At 56.0% G+C, this 12,205-nt stretch overlaps 1 protein-coding gene across 13 annotated transcripts in view; it reads left to right on the forward strand.

Moving 5' to 3' along the window:
* The window catches only part of RRP1B (ribosomal RNA processing 1B), a 37,413-nt gene that overhangs the window by 22,218 nt on the left and 2,990 nt on the right, over positions 1-12,205 (forward strand). For 4 of the 13 annotated variants that reach the window (XM_072969897.1, XM_072969907.1, XM_072969916.1 and 1 more), the window contains one exon: positions 1,851-3,196. In XM_072969897.1, the coding sequence (XP_072825998.1) occupies positions 1,851-2,110 (260 nt within the window). In that variant the 3' untranslated portion in view covers positions 2,111-3,196. Of the gene's footprint in view, positions 1-406; positions 668-1,850; positions 3,197-8,796; positions 8,868-9,382; positions 11,273-11,304; positions 11,426-12,205 lie in introns of those variants that run through there. The other 9 variants (XM_072969925.1, XM_072969934.1, XM_072969967.1 and 6 more) reach the window with 8 other exon arrangements.

A 12,205-nucleotide genomic window follows, 5' to 3' on the forward strand; every position in this document is an offset into this window, starting at 1 on the left:
GTGCGTGCGGTGGGGCAGGGCCCGCTGGGAGGACCTGAGAAGCTCCTGTCTCTGGAGCTGGAGAGAATGGGAGGAACAGATCTGCCAGGAAGGAAAGGCTCCTCCTGCGGCTGCTCAAGCCTAGGCTTCATCCGAGACCCAGACACGGGTTCACTGGGCGTGTTTCATCCCTGCCCCCGCCCCTAAGAGTGCCTCCTCCAACCGGCCCGCTGGTATCGGGGGGAGGAGCCTCGCCCGGGAGTTCCGCTTTCTCCCAGAGCTCTCAGGCGCGCTCTGCGGGGCCTGGGGCGGGGCCGCCCTGCTGGCGGGGGCGTCCTGGCCGCCGGCGCCCGCGGGGGCGGGGGTGGCGGCGGGAAGGACGGGCACCGCGCCCTGTTGACGTGTGCCTTGCTCTCCCCCGGGCCAGAATTCAGGAAGACAGACGAGAGTATCCTGGTCAGCCCCGCAGGCCCCTCCCGGGTGGCCTTCGACCCCCAGCAGAGGCCCCTCCACGGGGTCCTGAAGGCCCCCGCGAGCTCGCCAGCCAGCGCCCCGCTGGGGACCAAGAAGCCCCTGGCTGCCACGCCCAGGAGAGGGCCGGCGGCTGAGGACTTCTTCTGACCGCAGCAGAGCCCTTTCAAAGACTGCTTTCGCACAGGGTGTTCTAGACATCACGACGTTTAAAAGATGGGGCCTTTTCATTGCTTTGTAAATTCCCGTGAACTGTCCACGGGGCTCTGAGTGCGAGCTCCGGCACTTCTGTGGCCCCGGCCCTTCCAGCAGGGGCTGCGGGCAGTGGGCGAAGCCTTTGCTGCCCACATTGTCCGTGCCGGAGCCCCCGGGGGTCCAGGCAGGGGGTCCCTTCGGTGCCCCCGCTGGTGTGGTGGCTGGGCGCTCAGCTGGGGTCTGAGACCGTTGGCTGCCAGCGTCCGGGCATCCCCGCCAGCCGCCGGCGTGAGCAGCGCTGCCGGGCCTGGGCCCGGGCTAGTTTTCTGGGGGGTTTTAGTCTAATGGTCTTTCTCCTTTTAAAAGGTGCGCAGGGCCTCGTTCCCACGCCCGTGGGTATTTGGCATCTTGCAACAAGATGAGTCTGGTCACCACATCAGCAGTGCCACACTTTCTCTGAGTGCACTCACTCAGTAGGGGTGACCCTGTGAGGGGGCAGGAGAGAGGCACCTCTGCCCTCGGGGCGCCTCCTCCCTCCACCTCGGCCCGGTCTCCTGCCCCGGCCTCCTCCCTCGGGCCAGCCCAGGGCGTACTCATCGGTGACAGCCGGCACCCCCTCACTCTCAGCCTGGCCGGCACGCCTGCTTCCAGGCCCTTGTGCTCGGTTACTCTTCGTAAAAAGTGTCTGAGCCCCAACCGGAGTGGCTGGCGGCCCCCGGAGCAGCTTTCCCACCCCTGATCTGGACTCTGGCTGGGGAGGCGGGGCAGTGCTGCCTGACACCTGCGTGCCCGCCGGAAGCGGGAGACAGCAGCGGCCGCTGAGCTCTGTCTGCGCTTATTTATTTGTTCATAGCTACCGTTTTTTCGAACATTGACACTTGTACTTACAGATTTTTATAAAGTTATAATTTTAGTTAATTAGTAGAATTGGGGGTGGGAAAGGCCCAGACCTGAGTTGGAGGAGCGGAGGCGCGGCGTGGAGCCGTGGTGCGCAAGGAGCCACAGCCCCAGCCCCGCCCCGCCCCCCGGGCGCACTGCCTCGCTGCCTCCGTCTTGAGTTTAGGGGCTGACAGGTTGCAGCCTGAGACGGGGCAGGGGCGGCATCTTCGGGGGAGGACGTGGCTTCTCTTGGCTCAGGGGATCCCGGGGAATCTCGGGCCTCCAGGAAGTGACAGCTGCCTCCTTCCACCCACCTCCCCACGCAGGAACCCTGCTTTCTCGCCAAAACGCCGGGCCAGTCGCCTTCGCTTCCCCAGTAAAGGACCCCGGCATTGCCTCGGTCATTCTAGCCACGACTGGGGGAGATGGGGAGGCCCACTGGAGTCGCAGGGTTGCGTTGACTTGGCTTTGGTTTCCTTCGTCACGTGACCAGGGTGGCGCCCTCCCTCTGCAAAGACTTGCTGACCGCTTTGTGGGTCAGGTGGGCTGGCCTTCCAGGGGCCCTGGTGGGAAGGAGGACGGGTGAACTTTGCTCTTTGCCTGCTCTATAATTAAGTTTTGTCATAATTAGGCCATGAGAAAAGAGCCAACACTGTGCTGTTAGCCGCCGTGCCTGAGCGGCCCTGTGCGCACGCCGGCCTTGCTGTGGTGGTTGCGTGGTTTCCAGCGTGCTGCGTTTGATGTAATACCTTAAATCACATCAAAACCGACACTGACGGTGTGAAAAGATGAGATTTGGAGAGTCATATATTTTTAACTTTCTGTTTAAAGAAGAAAGTGTCGTTGTCCTTGGTCCAATTATTTTTCTAATAATTTTTATTTCAGCTTTAAAGAGGGTCCTCTAGCCAAACGGGCCACGTAATCCAGTGATGTTAACTTGTCCTAGCAGGACACCCAAAGGCAAAAGCGGCGCACCTGTTCTCCAGGTTCGTGCAGGAGCGCCTTCGCTCTGGCTGAGGCGCCAGGGCCTCGGCGTGGCAGTGTGCCTTGGACTCCATCTGTCCTCTAAATCTGTCCTAACTTACCCCATTTTGGGGGTGAGAACAGTAGGTTTACTGTGGTTCGTTTTTAATGCGTACATTTTGGCAACAAGAGAAGGAAAAGCAAAAACAATTTTTTAAAATTCTTACTCCGTGTACTCATCAGAGTGTCACATGAGCAGAATGTATTTAGATGACCGATTTTTCTATTTGATGCATGTTATTTTCCTAAATGAAATCGCCAGAGGGACTTGGCAGTTTCCCAAAAAAGGAAATAATTTAAATATTTAAATTAATGCTGGTGATCTCACAGTATTTTGTAAGATGCCCATCTCCCCCGTGCCCCATAGGACTGATCGGTTTTGTACAATTTGTACCACACTTTACAAATGTACTGTCCTTTCTAACTTCTACTGTACCGTGAGCACAGAGTACAAAAAAGGTGGGGGCAGTCCCAGTGTTGGAGAGAAGATGAAATCGAATCCGTCGTTTGACTTGCGTGTGTGTGTGTTCTCTGAATTTTCCTGACTCTGACAAGGGCTGTCTGTCCACAATCAACTCATGTTCATGTCTGCAGGGTTCGTCAGCATGTGTCAAAGCCAAGTCCAGTAATAAATCCATAGTTGCCCTCAGATCTCTGTTTGATTCTGACCGTCGGGATGCGCATAACCTGCCTCTCTGGGAACTGCTATGAAGCAGCAGGTGAGGGTGTCGGGTCGGTGGTTAGTGTTTGAGAGCCGGAGTCTGGGGCACCTGCCCTGTTGTGCGGCCACTGCCAGAGCCGGTGACGGGGCTGCTGGGCACATCTTCCTCTGCGGCTGCTCACGGATGCTCCCGCTTCTCCATGTCTTTGAGGATGGGCGGGGACCCCGGGCTCCACCTGAGAGAAGTGTTCCCCACTGGCGACCCCCTCCTGCTGGTGATGTCACAGTATTTTGTAAGATGACCATCTCCCCCTGTGCCCCATCAGACTGATCGGTTTTATACAGTTTGTACCACACTTTACAAATGTACTGTCCTTTCTAACTTTTACTGCACCGTGAGCACAGAGTATTAAAAAGGTGGGGGCAAATGGACCCCCTCCTGTTACCCAGCCTGGCCTGCCCGGCCGGCGGTGGGGCAGGCAGAACACAGCCTTTGTGCCCTTCGCTTTGATGTTCCCTGAGCAAACCCCGATGTGCTTTGGATCCCACACAGGGTCACTTAACTCATAAAGTAATACCTAGAATCCCGGAAGGCGCCCCCTGCACGTGTCCTGCCCTCACCCCAGTCCCAGCTGCAGGACCCCGAGGCTTTGGTCACATGACACTGCCTTTGCTCACCCCTCCCTGCAGCGAGGGGCACGCTTCCAGGTCAGTCTCTTGCTGTTCTAGGCAGAGCTCAGGTGTCAGCTGAGGTGTCCAGTCTGCAGCTCCCTGAGGTGCATGCAGATTCCCAGCAGGGTCTGTTCTCAGGGACACCCAGGCCCCGCTGTTCACCTTTGCCGGGTTCTTGTTCCCCATTCCTTCCCCCGATGTGGGGCATGAGGCCTCGTCCTGCTCCCCTGCCCCAAGACACTGCAGGCATCGGGAGCAGAACTGTTCTGAAGGTTTAGGGTTAGGGGCGGGGCTAGGTCACCCCCAACAACCTGAAGTCACGCTGGAAACACGTCATTTTTCGGAGTGGGGTTTCTGGGGATGTCACACCATTTCCATGCCTCTGGCTCTGAGCCTGGGGTGGACCGGTGCCCATGCTCCCACCCACGGTCTCGTGGATACAGTTCAGCTCCACCCAGCAGCCCCTCCCCGCGTGCTCAGCAAGGGGGGCCCCCCCTTCCTACACTGCAGACAACAGCCTCCCCTGTGGCTGGAGCCACCCTCCTTAGAAGGCACCACAGAACACTGACAATGTATCCTCTCTCTCCATCACTCAGTCTGCAAGTGCTGAGCGCCTGCCGTGTGCGGGCCCTGTTCTGTGCTCCCTGCCGCGGCCGCAACAGCGCAGACAAAAGCAGTACCCCAACGAAGCTGGCCCACTGGGGACAGCAGGTGACCCTGCAAGCTATGTCAGCTGGGGACAAGAGCCCCAAATGGGAGAAAACAAAGTGGGGAGAAGGCCAGGAGTGCATCAGGGCCAAGTACTGTCTTGTGAGTGATAAGCCCCCACCCGCAGGTCTGGCCAGTTTTGTAAGATCGGTGTCAGACTTCACAAACGTATTGCCCTTCTCAGTTTCTAATGAACTTAAAGCACAAAGAAACATAAAGACAATCACAAACGTATTGCCCTTCTCAGTTTCTCATGAACTTAAAGCACAAAGAAACATAAAGACAATCTGGAAGCAGTTGCTAGTTTTATAAAGTGTTGGGAAGAATATTAAATTGAAACTTAATTTTTATGTTTTGTCTTTTTTACCTGACTGCGGAGCAAGGACTATTTACAAGAAGGTAACATTTGAACAGAGATCAAAAGACTGAAAAATGAGCCATGGACATATATAGAGCAAGTATCGAAAGCAGAAGACACAGCACGTACAAAGGCCCTGGGGCAGGGGCGTGTGCAGTGAGTTCAAAGAGCAGCGAGGAGAGGTGGGGCCTGGAGAATGGCCACATGACGGGCTCAGGGAAACCTCTCCCAGGAGAGGCCTGGTGTGCTGCTCAAAACTGGCAGACAGTCATCCAGAGTCCCAAAAGACAGCACAGGGCTCAGCTCAAATTGAGAAGCATTTATTCAGTAACATCTGCAGAAGCCGAGAACAGAGGAGGCCGTGTCGGTCAAACGAGGGGCTGCACCCAGAGCCCCGCCTTGCAGAGCCGGCTTCAGTGGGTTGGCACTGGGGCCCCCTCCCCCGGCCTCCCTGGGGTGCAAGAGCCTTTCCACATGGCCTTGTAGACCCAGCAGCTGATGAGTAACTTCACCGCTTCAACAGCTGCCCTGGAACACAGAGAGGGCCGGAGGCGGGTGAGGGCTGCCTAGGCGCCGTGAGGGCGCGCCTTCTGAAATGCAGACAGAGGGGGACCCTGCCACTTGGAGCAAAAGCCTGTGTCTCTGCAGCCCCAGGGAGATGTGGGGGCTTCTCCCAGGGGGACCCCCTCCTGCCAGGCTCTGCTTTACAGAAGCCACTGCATCTAGTCCTTACTGCTTCCTGGAGGGTGAGTTCCAGGATGAGTCCACGGTCACAGACGGGAAAGGAGGCTTGGAGATGTCGGGCTCTGGCCTAGACCTCACAGCTCGCACGTGGCTGATCCCAGCTCCCCCATCTGCGGAGCCCAGGTACCCCCCACCCCAACGCCGCCAGGCCCTGGCCCCGCCATGTAGTTAAGGGTTAGGGCCCCCAGACCCCCAGGCTTCAGACACAAACAGTGGGAGATGCGCTGGTGCAGAGACCAGCATTAGCCTGGGTCCCTGGACGTAGAAGCTTCCTCAGTCAATATTTGCTGAACTGAATCAACCCAGTTGCAAACCTACAAGAGCAAAGGGGTTCCTTCGCTCTGCATCCACCAGGTTCAGGCTGGAGGAATCCTGCCAGGGCCCTCAGCTTCAGCACTCCCCGTGGCCTTGAAGTTTCTGAGCTACGTGTGAGCAGAGCAAACAGCCCCGCCGATTCTGGAGACACGCCGTGCAGAGCGAGCTGACACCGACGCCGGCCAAGGGTTGGCTTAGATTCCTCTCAGCTGAACCCTCTCAGGGAAAATGATGGACGGCATGGTGTTCTATCGCAGACACTCGGGCCTGCCCCAACAGGGCGCCGTCCCCCAGAAGTGCCCCTCCTCCAGCACAAATCATCGTCTGCCTTTGCCTCCAAGCTGCAGATCTACTTGGGACCTCAGGGGTCCGTAAACTCTGGAATTAGCGCACGGGCAGCAGACACGTATGTGGCTGGATTGCCTAAGAAGTCGCCAAAACTCTGGGATAAACTGTTATTTCACCAACCCTCCCCCAACTAAATCTCACTTTTCTATAAATGAAACTTAAGCCAAGTCCAAGTTTTGTTTAAAAGCACAGCACGAACGCAGGACTGCGGCGGGGCTGGCGCTGCTTCCTGAGCCTGCAGCGCCTCCCGGAACCAAGTCTGACGCCGGCCTGAGCGTCCTGCGGTGATGCCGCTGGGGGACTGGGAGCTGGAGACGCCCAGCCCCCCACCCCGTGCCACCTGCCCACGTGGCGCAGCTGCGGGCGGACCTACAGCCCCCACCCCGCGAACGCTCAGTAAGGAAGGAGCCCGCAGAGGCTGGCGAAGGCGGAGGCCAGCCCATGCCTCCTTTCTGAGGAAAGCCAGGACCTGGGTGTCAGGCAGACCTGGTCTTCAGTTCATTTACAAAACAGACTGGCCTTTGGACCAGGCACCGTCACCCCCAGCCTGGCAAGGAGAAGGCCCAAGGCCACTCGCTGTGGGGCTTGTGAAATAAAATTCAGAGTTTATGGCAAGACAAGAAAAATGTAAACATGAAGCATTCTCTGCCCTTCGGCCTCCTCTCTCCGCTCACTGTGCACCGTGTGTCTGCGTTAATGCGCCCACCACACAGCCCCACCTTCGGCAGAAACTCCGGCTCGCCCTCACCAGCAGGGCAGCTCCTGAACATTCCTTCCTGGTCTTGCTAGGAGCCACGGTGACTCTTAGATCTGGGCTGTGCGTAAACTGTCAAGAGGACGTCATTTGATGTGTGGCCCTTTGTCTCATAAACTTCTACAAATATGCCTTTATTTGGCAGGGGAGTAATTGGGCTTTTTATTTACGTTTTTAATGGAGGTACCGGGGGTTGAACCCAGGACCCCGTGCATGCTAAGCACACGCTCTGCCACTGAGCTCCACACCCGCCGTGCCTTTATTTCTAAGGGTGGAACAGTTCTGAGTTTTCTGAGATGCTGTTCTCAGGTTATAATCCTCAGATTTAGCTTGAATGAAGTTTTCCATTTCTTTTTTAGATTGATGGATTTATTTTTCATTGACAGGCTTGAGGGGAAGTGACAGGCGAGGGGCTTCCAGAGTGGGGTCCCCTTCAGGGCCAGTGGGTTCATACACCACTGCGCCCTCTGACCTTTCTCTGGGAACATCCACCCAAAGAGGTGCCCCACGTGGGCAGGGGGCCAGCGAGGGTGGGTCTGGGTCCCCCGGGAGGCCCTTGTTCTGGTCCTAACGGTGGGGGCTCTTGGCGGCTCTGGAACCACCCCAGAGGAGGCAGCTGTCCCCCCTTGTGGGCTATGACACTACGTTTCCCTTTGGAGACGCAGATCACACTGAGCTCTTAAGCCAATGAGACAGGGGCCGGGCCACCTGCATTTTGACTCAGTCCAGCCTCGTGTTTGTCAGACGCCTGAACCCCTGCAATTCCTGCCGGCATGAGTCACAGCCTGCTGACTAAGGCTGTAGCCTGTCAGTCTTTAAATCCTATAATTACTTCTCGACCGAGGTTTTTAACAACAAACTCGACAATATACTCAAGTGGCAGCTCCGCCGGGGTGTGAGTCCCATTTCACAGGCACTTCCTCCCGAGCGCCACAGCTGCTCCCACTGCGCCCACGTCCTGGCCTGAGGGTCACACTGACCGTGATGACTCTGAAAAGGCAGCAGTTTCCACGCCCAGAATTTCCCCCAATAACTGACTTTCTGGTAGTAAGAGGAGATGTCACCGCCCTCTCCTCCCCAGGAGCCATTCTGGCAACGCTATTTATTTTTAACACAGCTGAGCCGGTCACTTTATTCTTTTTTTTTTAAGTCAGGTATAATTGATTTACAATGTGTTAATTTCTGGCGTGCAGCATAGTGATTCAGTTATATATGTGTATATTCCTTTTCATATTCTTTTTTTAAGTTTTATATTTTCTTTTAACATTTTTTATTGATTTATAATCATTTTACAATGTTGTGCCAAATTCCAGTGTAGAGCACAATTTTTCAGTTATACATGAACATATATATATTCATTGTCACATTTTTTCCTCTGTGGGCTACCATAAGATCTTGTATTTCCCTGTGCTATACAGTATAATCTTGTTTATCTGCTCTACAATTCTGAATCCTTTTCATCTTCTCTTTCATCATAGGCCACTACAAGGTATTGAGTATAGTTCCCTGTGCTGCACAGTAGGACCTTGCTGTTTATCTATTTTATATATAGTAGTTAGTATATGCAAATCTCGAACTCCCAATTTATCCTTTCCCACCCCCTTTCCCCACTGGTAAATACATTTGTTCTTCATGTCTGTGAGTCTGTTTCTGGTTTGTAAATTAGTTCCTTTGTGTCCTTCTTTTTAGATCGGCAACTTTATCTTAAATGATGGATGCATGAATATGTGCTGAAGTCTGCCAATAAAAATGCTGCAAAGGTGAGCATGAGGCTGGAGGGGACGCAGGCATATTTTGCCACAATCTGGTCCCAAGGTGCTGGACAGAGTCCCCCTTCTTTGCCTTCAGAACCATGAGCCTCCCTACCCTCCCCTGCCCCATTCTAACCACACAGCTCACCATCTCTTCCACAAGCACACAGTGCTCTTTACCCTCTGGTTCGTGGGGATCCCTTGGCTGGAAGGCCTTCCCACCCTTCCCAGCCAGTTCTGAATCCCAGGAGCCCGTAGGAGCTGCTCAGTGAGTTTGGGAATGCACTGAGCCCTCAGTGGGCCCCTCCTGGCTGACTGTGGACCCTGCCCGGGCTTTGGAGTTGGTGAACTGTTGGAATAGGTGCTGAGTCCATGGTGCTACCCTGGGAGAGCATCCAGCCCTCACATCATTCCATGTCGTCCCCCCTATTCCTAACCCCATGTTGGGCATTGAACTGTGGCCCCAAAATGCAGCAGTAGCCCAAACCCCCAGTACCTGTGCTTGTGACCTTATTTGGAAACAGGTCTTTGCAGACAGTCAAGCTAAGACGAGGTCATCAGGGTGGGCCCTCATCCTAATTAGACTGCGTTCTTATGAGAAGGGAAGATTCAGACAGAGGCGCACAGGGGGACACCACATGAAGACGAAGGCAGAGATCGGGGCCATGCTTCTCGAGGCTGAGGAGCCCCAGAGATGGCCAGCACGTCGCCAGAAACTACAGAGAGCCTGGAGCGGAGTCTCCCTCCAAGTCCAAGAAGGAACCGACCCTGCCCACGCCTCGGTCTCGACTTCCAGCCCCCAGAGTTGAGAGGGAACACCTCTGTGTTGTTTGAGCCACTCGGTTGCAGTACTCTGTCACAGCAGCCCTCAAAGCCCCATCTTCACAAATGAGCGCCGAGTCACAGAAAGGTGGCATAAGGCAGGAAGCAGCGGGGCTGGTCTTGAACCCCAGAGGTGACAGAACCGGCAGGCCGCATTCCCTCAACAAATACGCGCTGAAATGTGTCAAAGCGAACGGGACGGCTTCGGGGGTGGGGTCACAGTCAGCAGACGAGCTTCTTAGGGTCCTGTGTCTGGCGGGGAGGATGTGATCCCTGAACAAAATACTTCCTCCTGTCTGACCCAAGGTCCCTCTGCAGCAAAACCTGAACACCTCCTCCCTGAAATGAACCTGCTACGCTCCCCTGCTTTGTAACATAAAGGAGAAACACATTTATAACTAGAACAACTGCTTTCGACATGTGAATGCCTGGGTGAGGACTGTGCTTGGGCTGACGTGCTGAGCATCACAATGAACAATGACAGAAGCCAGAGATGCAGGCGGAGACGCACTGAATGGACCACTGAGATCCCATCAGGGGTTGCCATTGGAAACCCGGGTTTATGAAATGATGAGCAGAGCTAGGTGGAGATCAGAACAAAGCAAAGTGCAATCTTCTGTCAATTTGTGTGGCGTGTGCACTCCTAGAGAATTATATTAATGCCACACAAAAATATCTGTGTGTGTTGGTCAGTTTGGGCAGCCAGAACAGAACACCGCACTTGGACTATTTAAACCACAGGTGTTCATTTCTCACAGTTCTGGAGTCTGGATGTCTGGGATGTGGGTTCTCGGTGAGGCCCTCTCCCTGGTTCATGGGTGACCGTCTTCTCACTGTGTCCTCACCTGTGGAGGGAGAGGGGGAGCCCTCCAGCATTCCCCTTATGGGGCCACTAATCCCATCGGAACAGGGCCCCACCCTTACGACCTCATTTAACCTTAATTACTTCCTTGGTCCAATACACTGGGGGTTCAGGACCTCAGCAGATGGATCTGGGGGGACACAGTCCAGTCCACAGCAGTGTTTAGACGTAAAACACACTTATGACCTACGGTAGGCTCACAGTTAACAAGATGCTCCCACTTGAACGTGTGCCCGGATCTTATGTGTGTGACTCCATCCTGTACTTTGCTGGGTGGGAAGCCTGACTCATTCCAAACAGAAACCACCAGAGGCCCTAAGTCCTGGGCCATCAAACATAGCCAGAGACTCAAAACATGCGGCGGGGGGCTGCCCAGCTGAGCTCCCCACCCGCAGGAAGGCGCCGAGAACAGCTCCGCAGGGATGGCGTGTGGAGGAGAGGACTTCAGCAGTGTTTCTGGGGCAGACCTGGGAGAGTTGTTTTTTTAGTATTTGTCCTGCTTGAGGATCACTGTGTTTCCTCAGCTGGTGTCTTTTGGAAACTGCTCAGCCCCCATCTCTTCAAATATTGTTTCAACCCCATGCTCTCTCCCCACCACCTGGGACTCTGGCCACACCCACACTGGGGCTTACGTTGCACAGAGGGTCATTTAGGCACTTGCTGTGGGTTTTGTTTTGTTGTTGTTGTTGTTTTACCACTTTTAATTATTGAGGGGGTAACTAGGCTTATTTATTTTTATTTTATAATAATTATTATTTTCAGTGGAGGCATACTAGGGATGGACTCCAAGACCTCGTGCACGCGAAGCCCGCGCTCCAGCACTGAGCGGCCCTTGCCTCCTGCTGTGCTGGTTTAAAGTTCTAATTAAACTTCGTGCGCTTTGGTTTGGGCGTTTCGCGTTAATCCGTCCCTCGGTTCACGCACCCCGCCTGTGTCCGGCCTCCCGGCAAACCCGGCCCCGACCTGCTCACTTCAGGGGAGCCCTTTCCTGCGCGGCGCTCTCGGTCCCGGTCCCGGCTGGCCGGCGCGTCCTCGGCGCGAGCTGGCGCGCGTGCGGTCCGGCGCCCGCAGCCGGACCTCAGAACCGCGCTCCCTGCGCCCCCAGACCCCGGGGCTGGGGCCTTGCCCTCGGGGGGCTCGCGGGGTGCGCGCACGGCTGTGCACGGCTGCGCCCCCTGCGCTGGTCACCGCGCTGGCGACGCTTGGGACAAACCAAAACGGGCCCGGGAGCTCGCCGAAGGCTCCGCCGCCAACGGCGGGACAGGGCGTGCGGCTCTGGCCCCGCGCCGGCAGGACCCGCAGAGCCGTCCGGCCTGTGGTTCGAGGCCACGCCGTTCAGAAAGCAGGTCTTCCACCAAGAGCGGCGGGCTCGGCGCACCTGGGCCCCGCAGACAAGCAGGGGCCGGAGAGGGGCCCAGCGGGCGCGGGCGCGGGGGGCGGCTCGGGGATGGGGTGCGCGGCCGGCCCCTCCCACGGGGACCCCGGCCCGCCCGGCGGCAGCCGCACCCGCTCCTCTCCGCGCCGCTGGTTTCACTCCCGCCTCTCTGAGCGCCTGGAGTTGAATTCACGCAGGTTAAGTGAGACTCGAGTGAAAACGCAGTGACAACCTAAACATCCATTAACTGGGACCAGGATTTGCTGAAGAAAAATAACAACGTCCACG

The sequence above is a fragment of the Vicugna pacos genome, chromosome 1 (assembly GCF_048564905.1).
Source record: "Vicugna pacos chromosome 1, VicPac4, whole genome shotgun sequence".
Lineage (NCBI taxonomy): Eukaryota > Metazoa > Chordata > Mammalia > Artiodactyla > Camelidae > Vicugna > Vicugna pacos.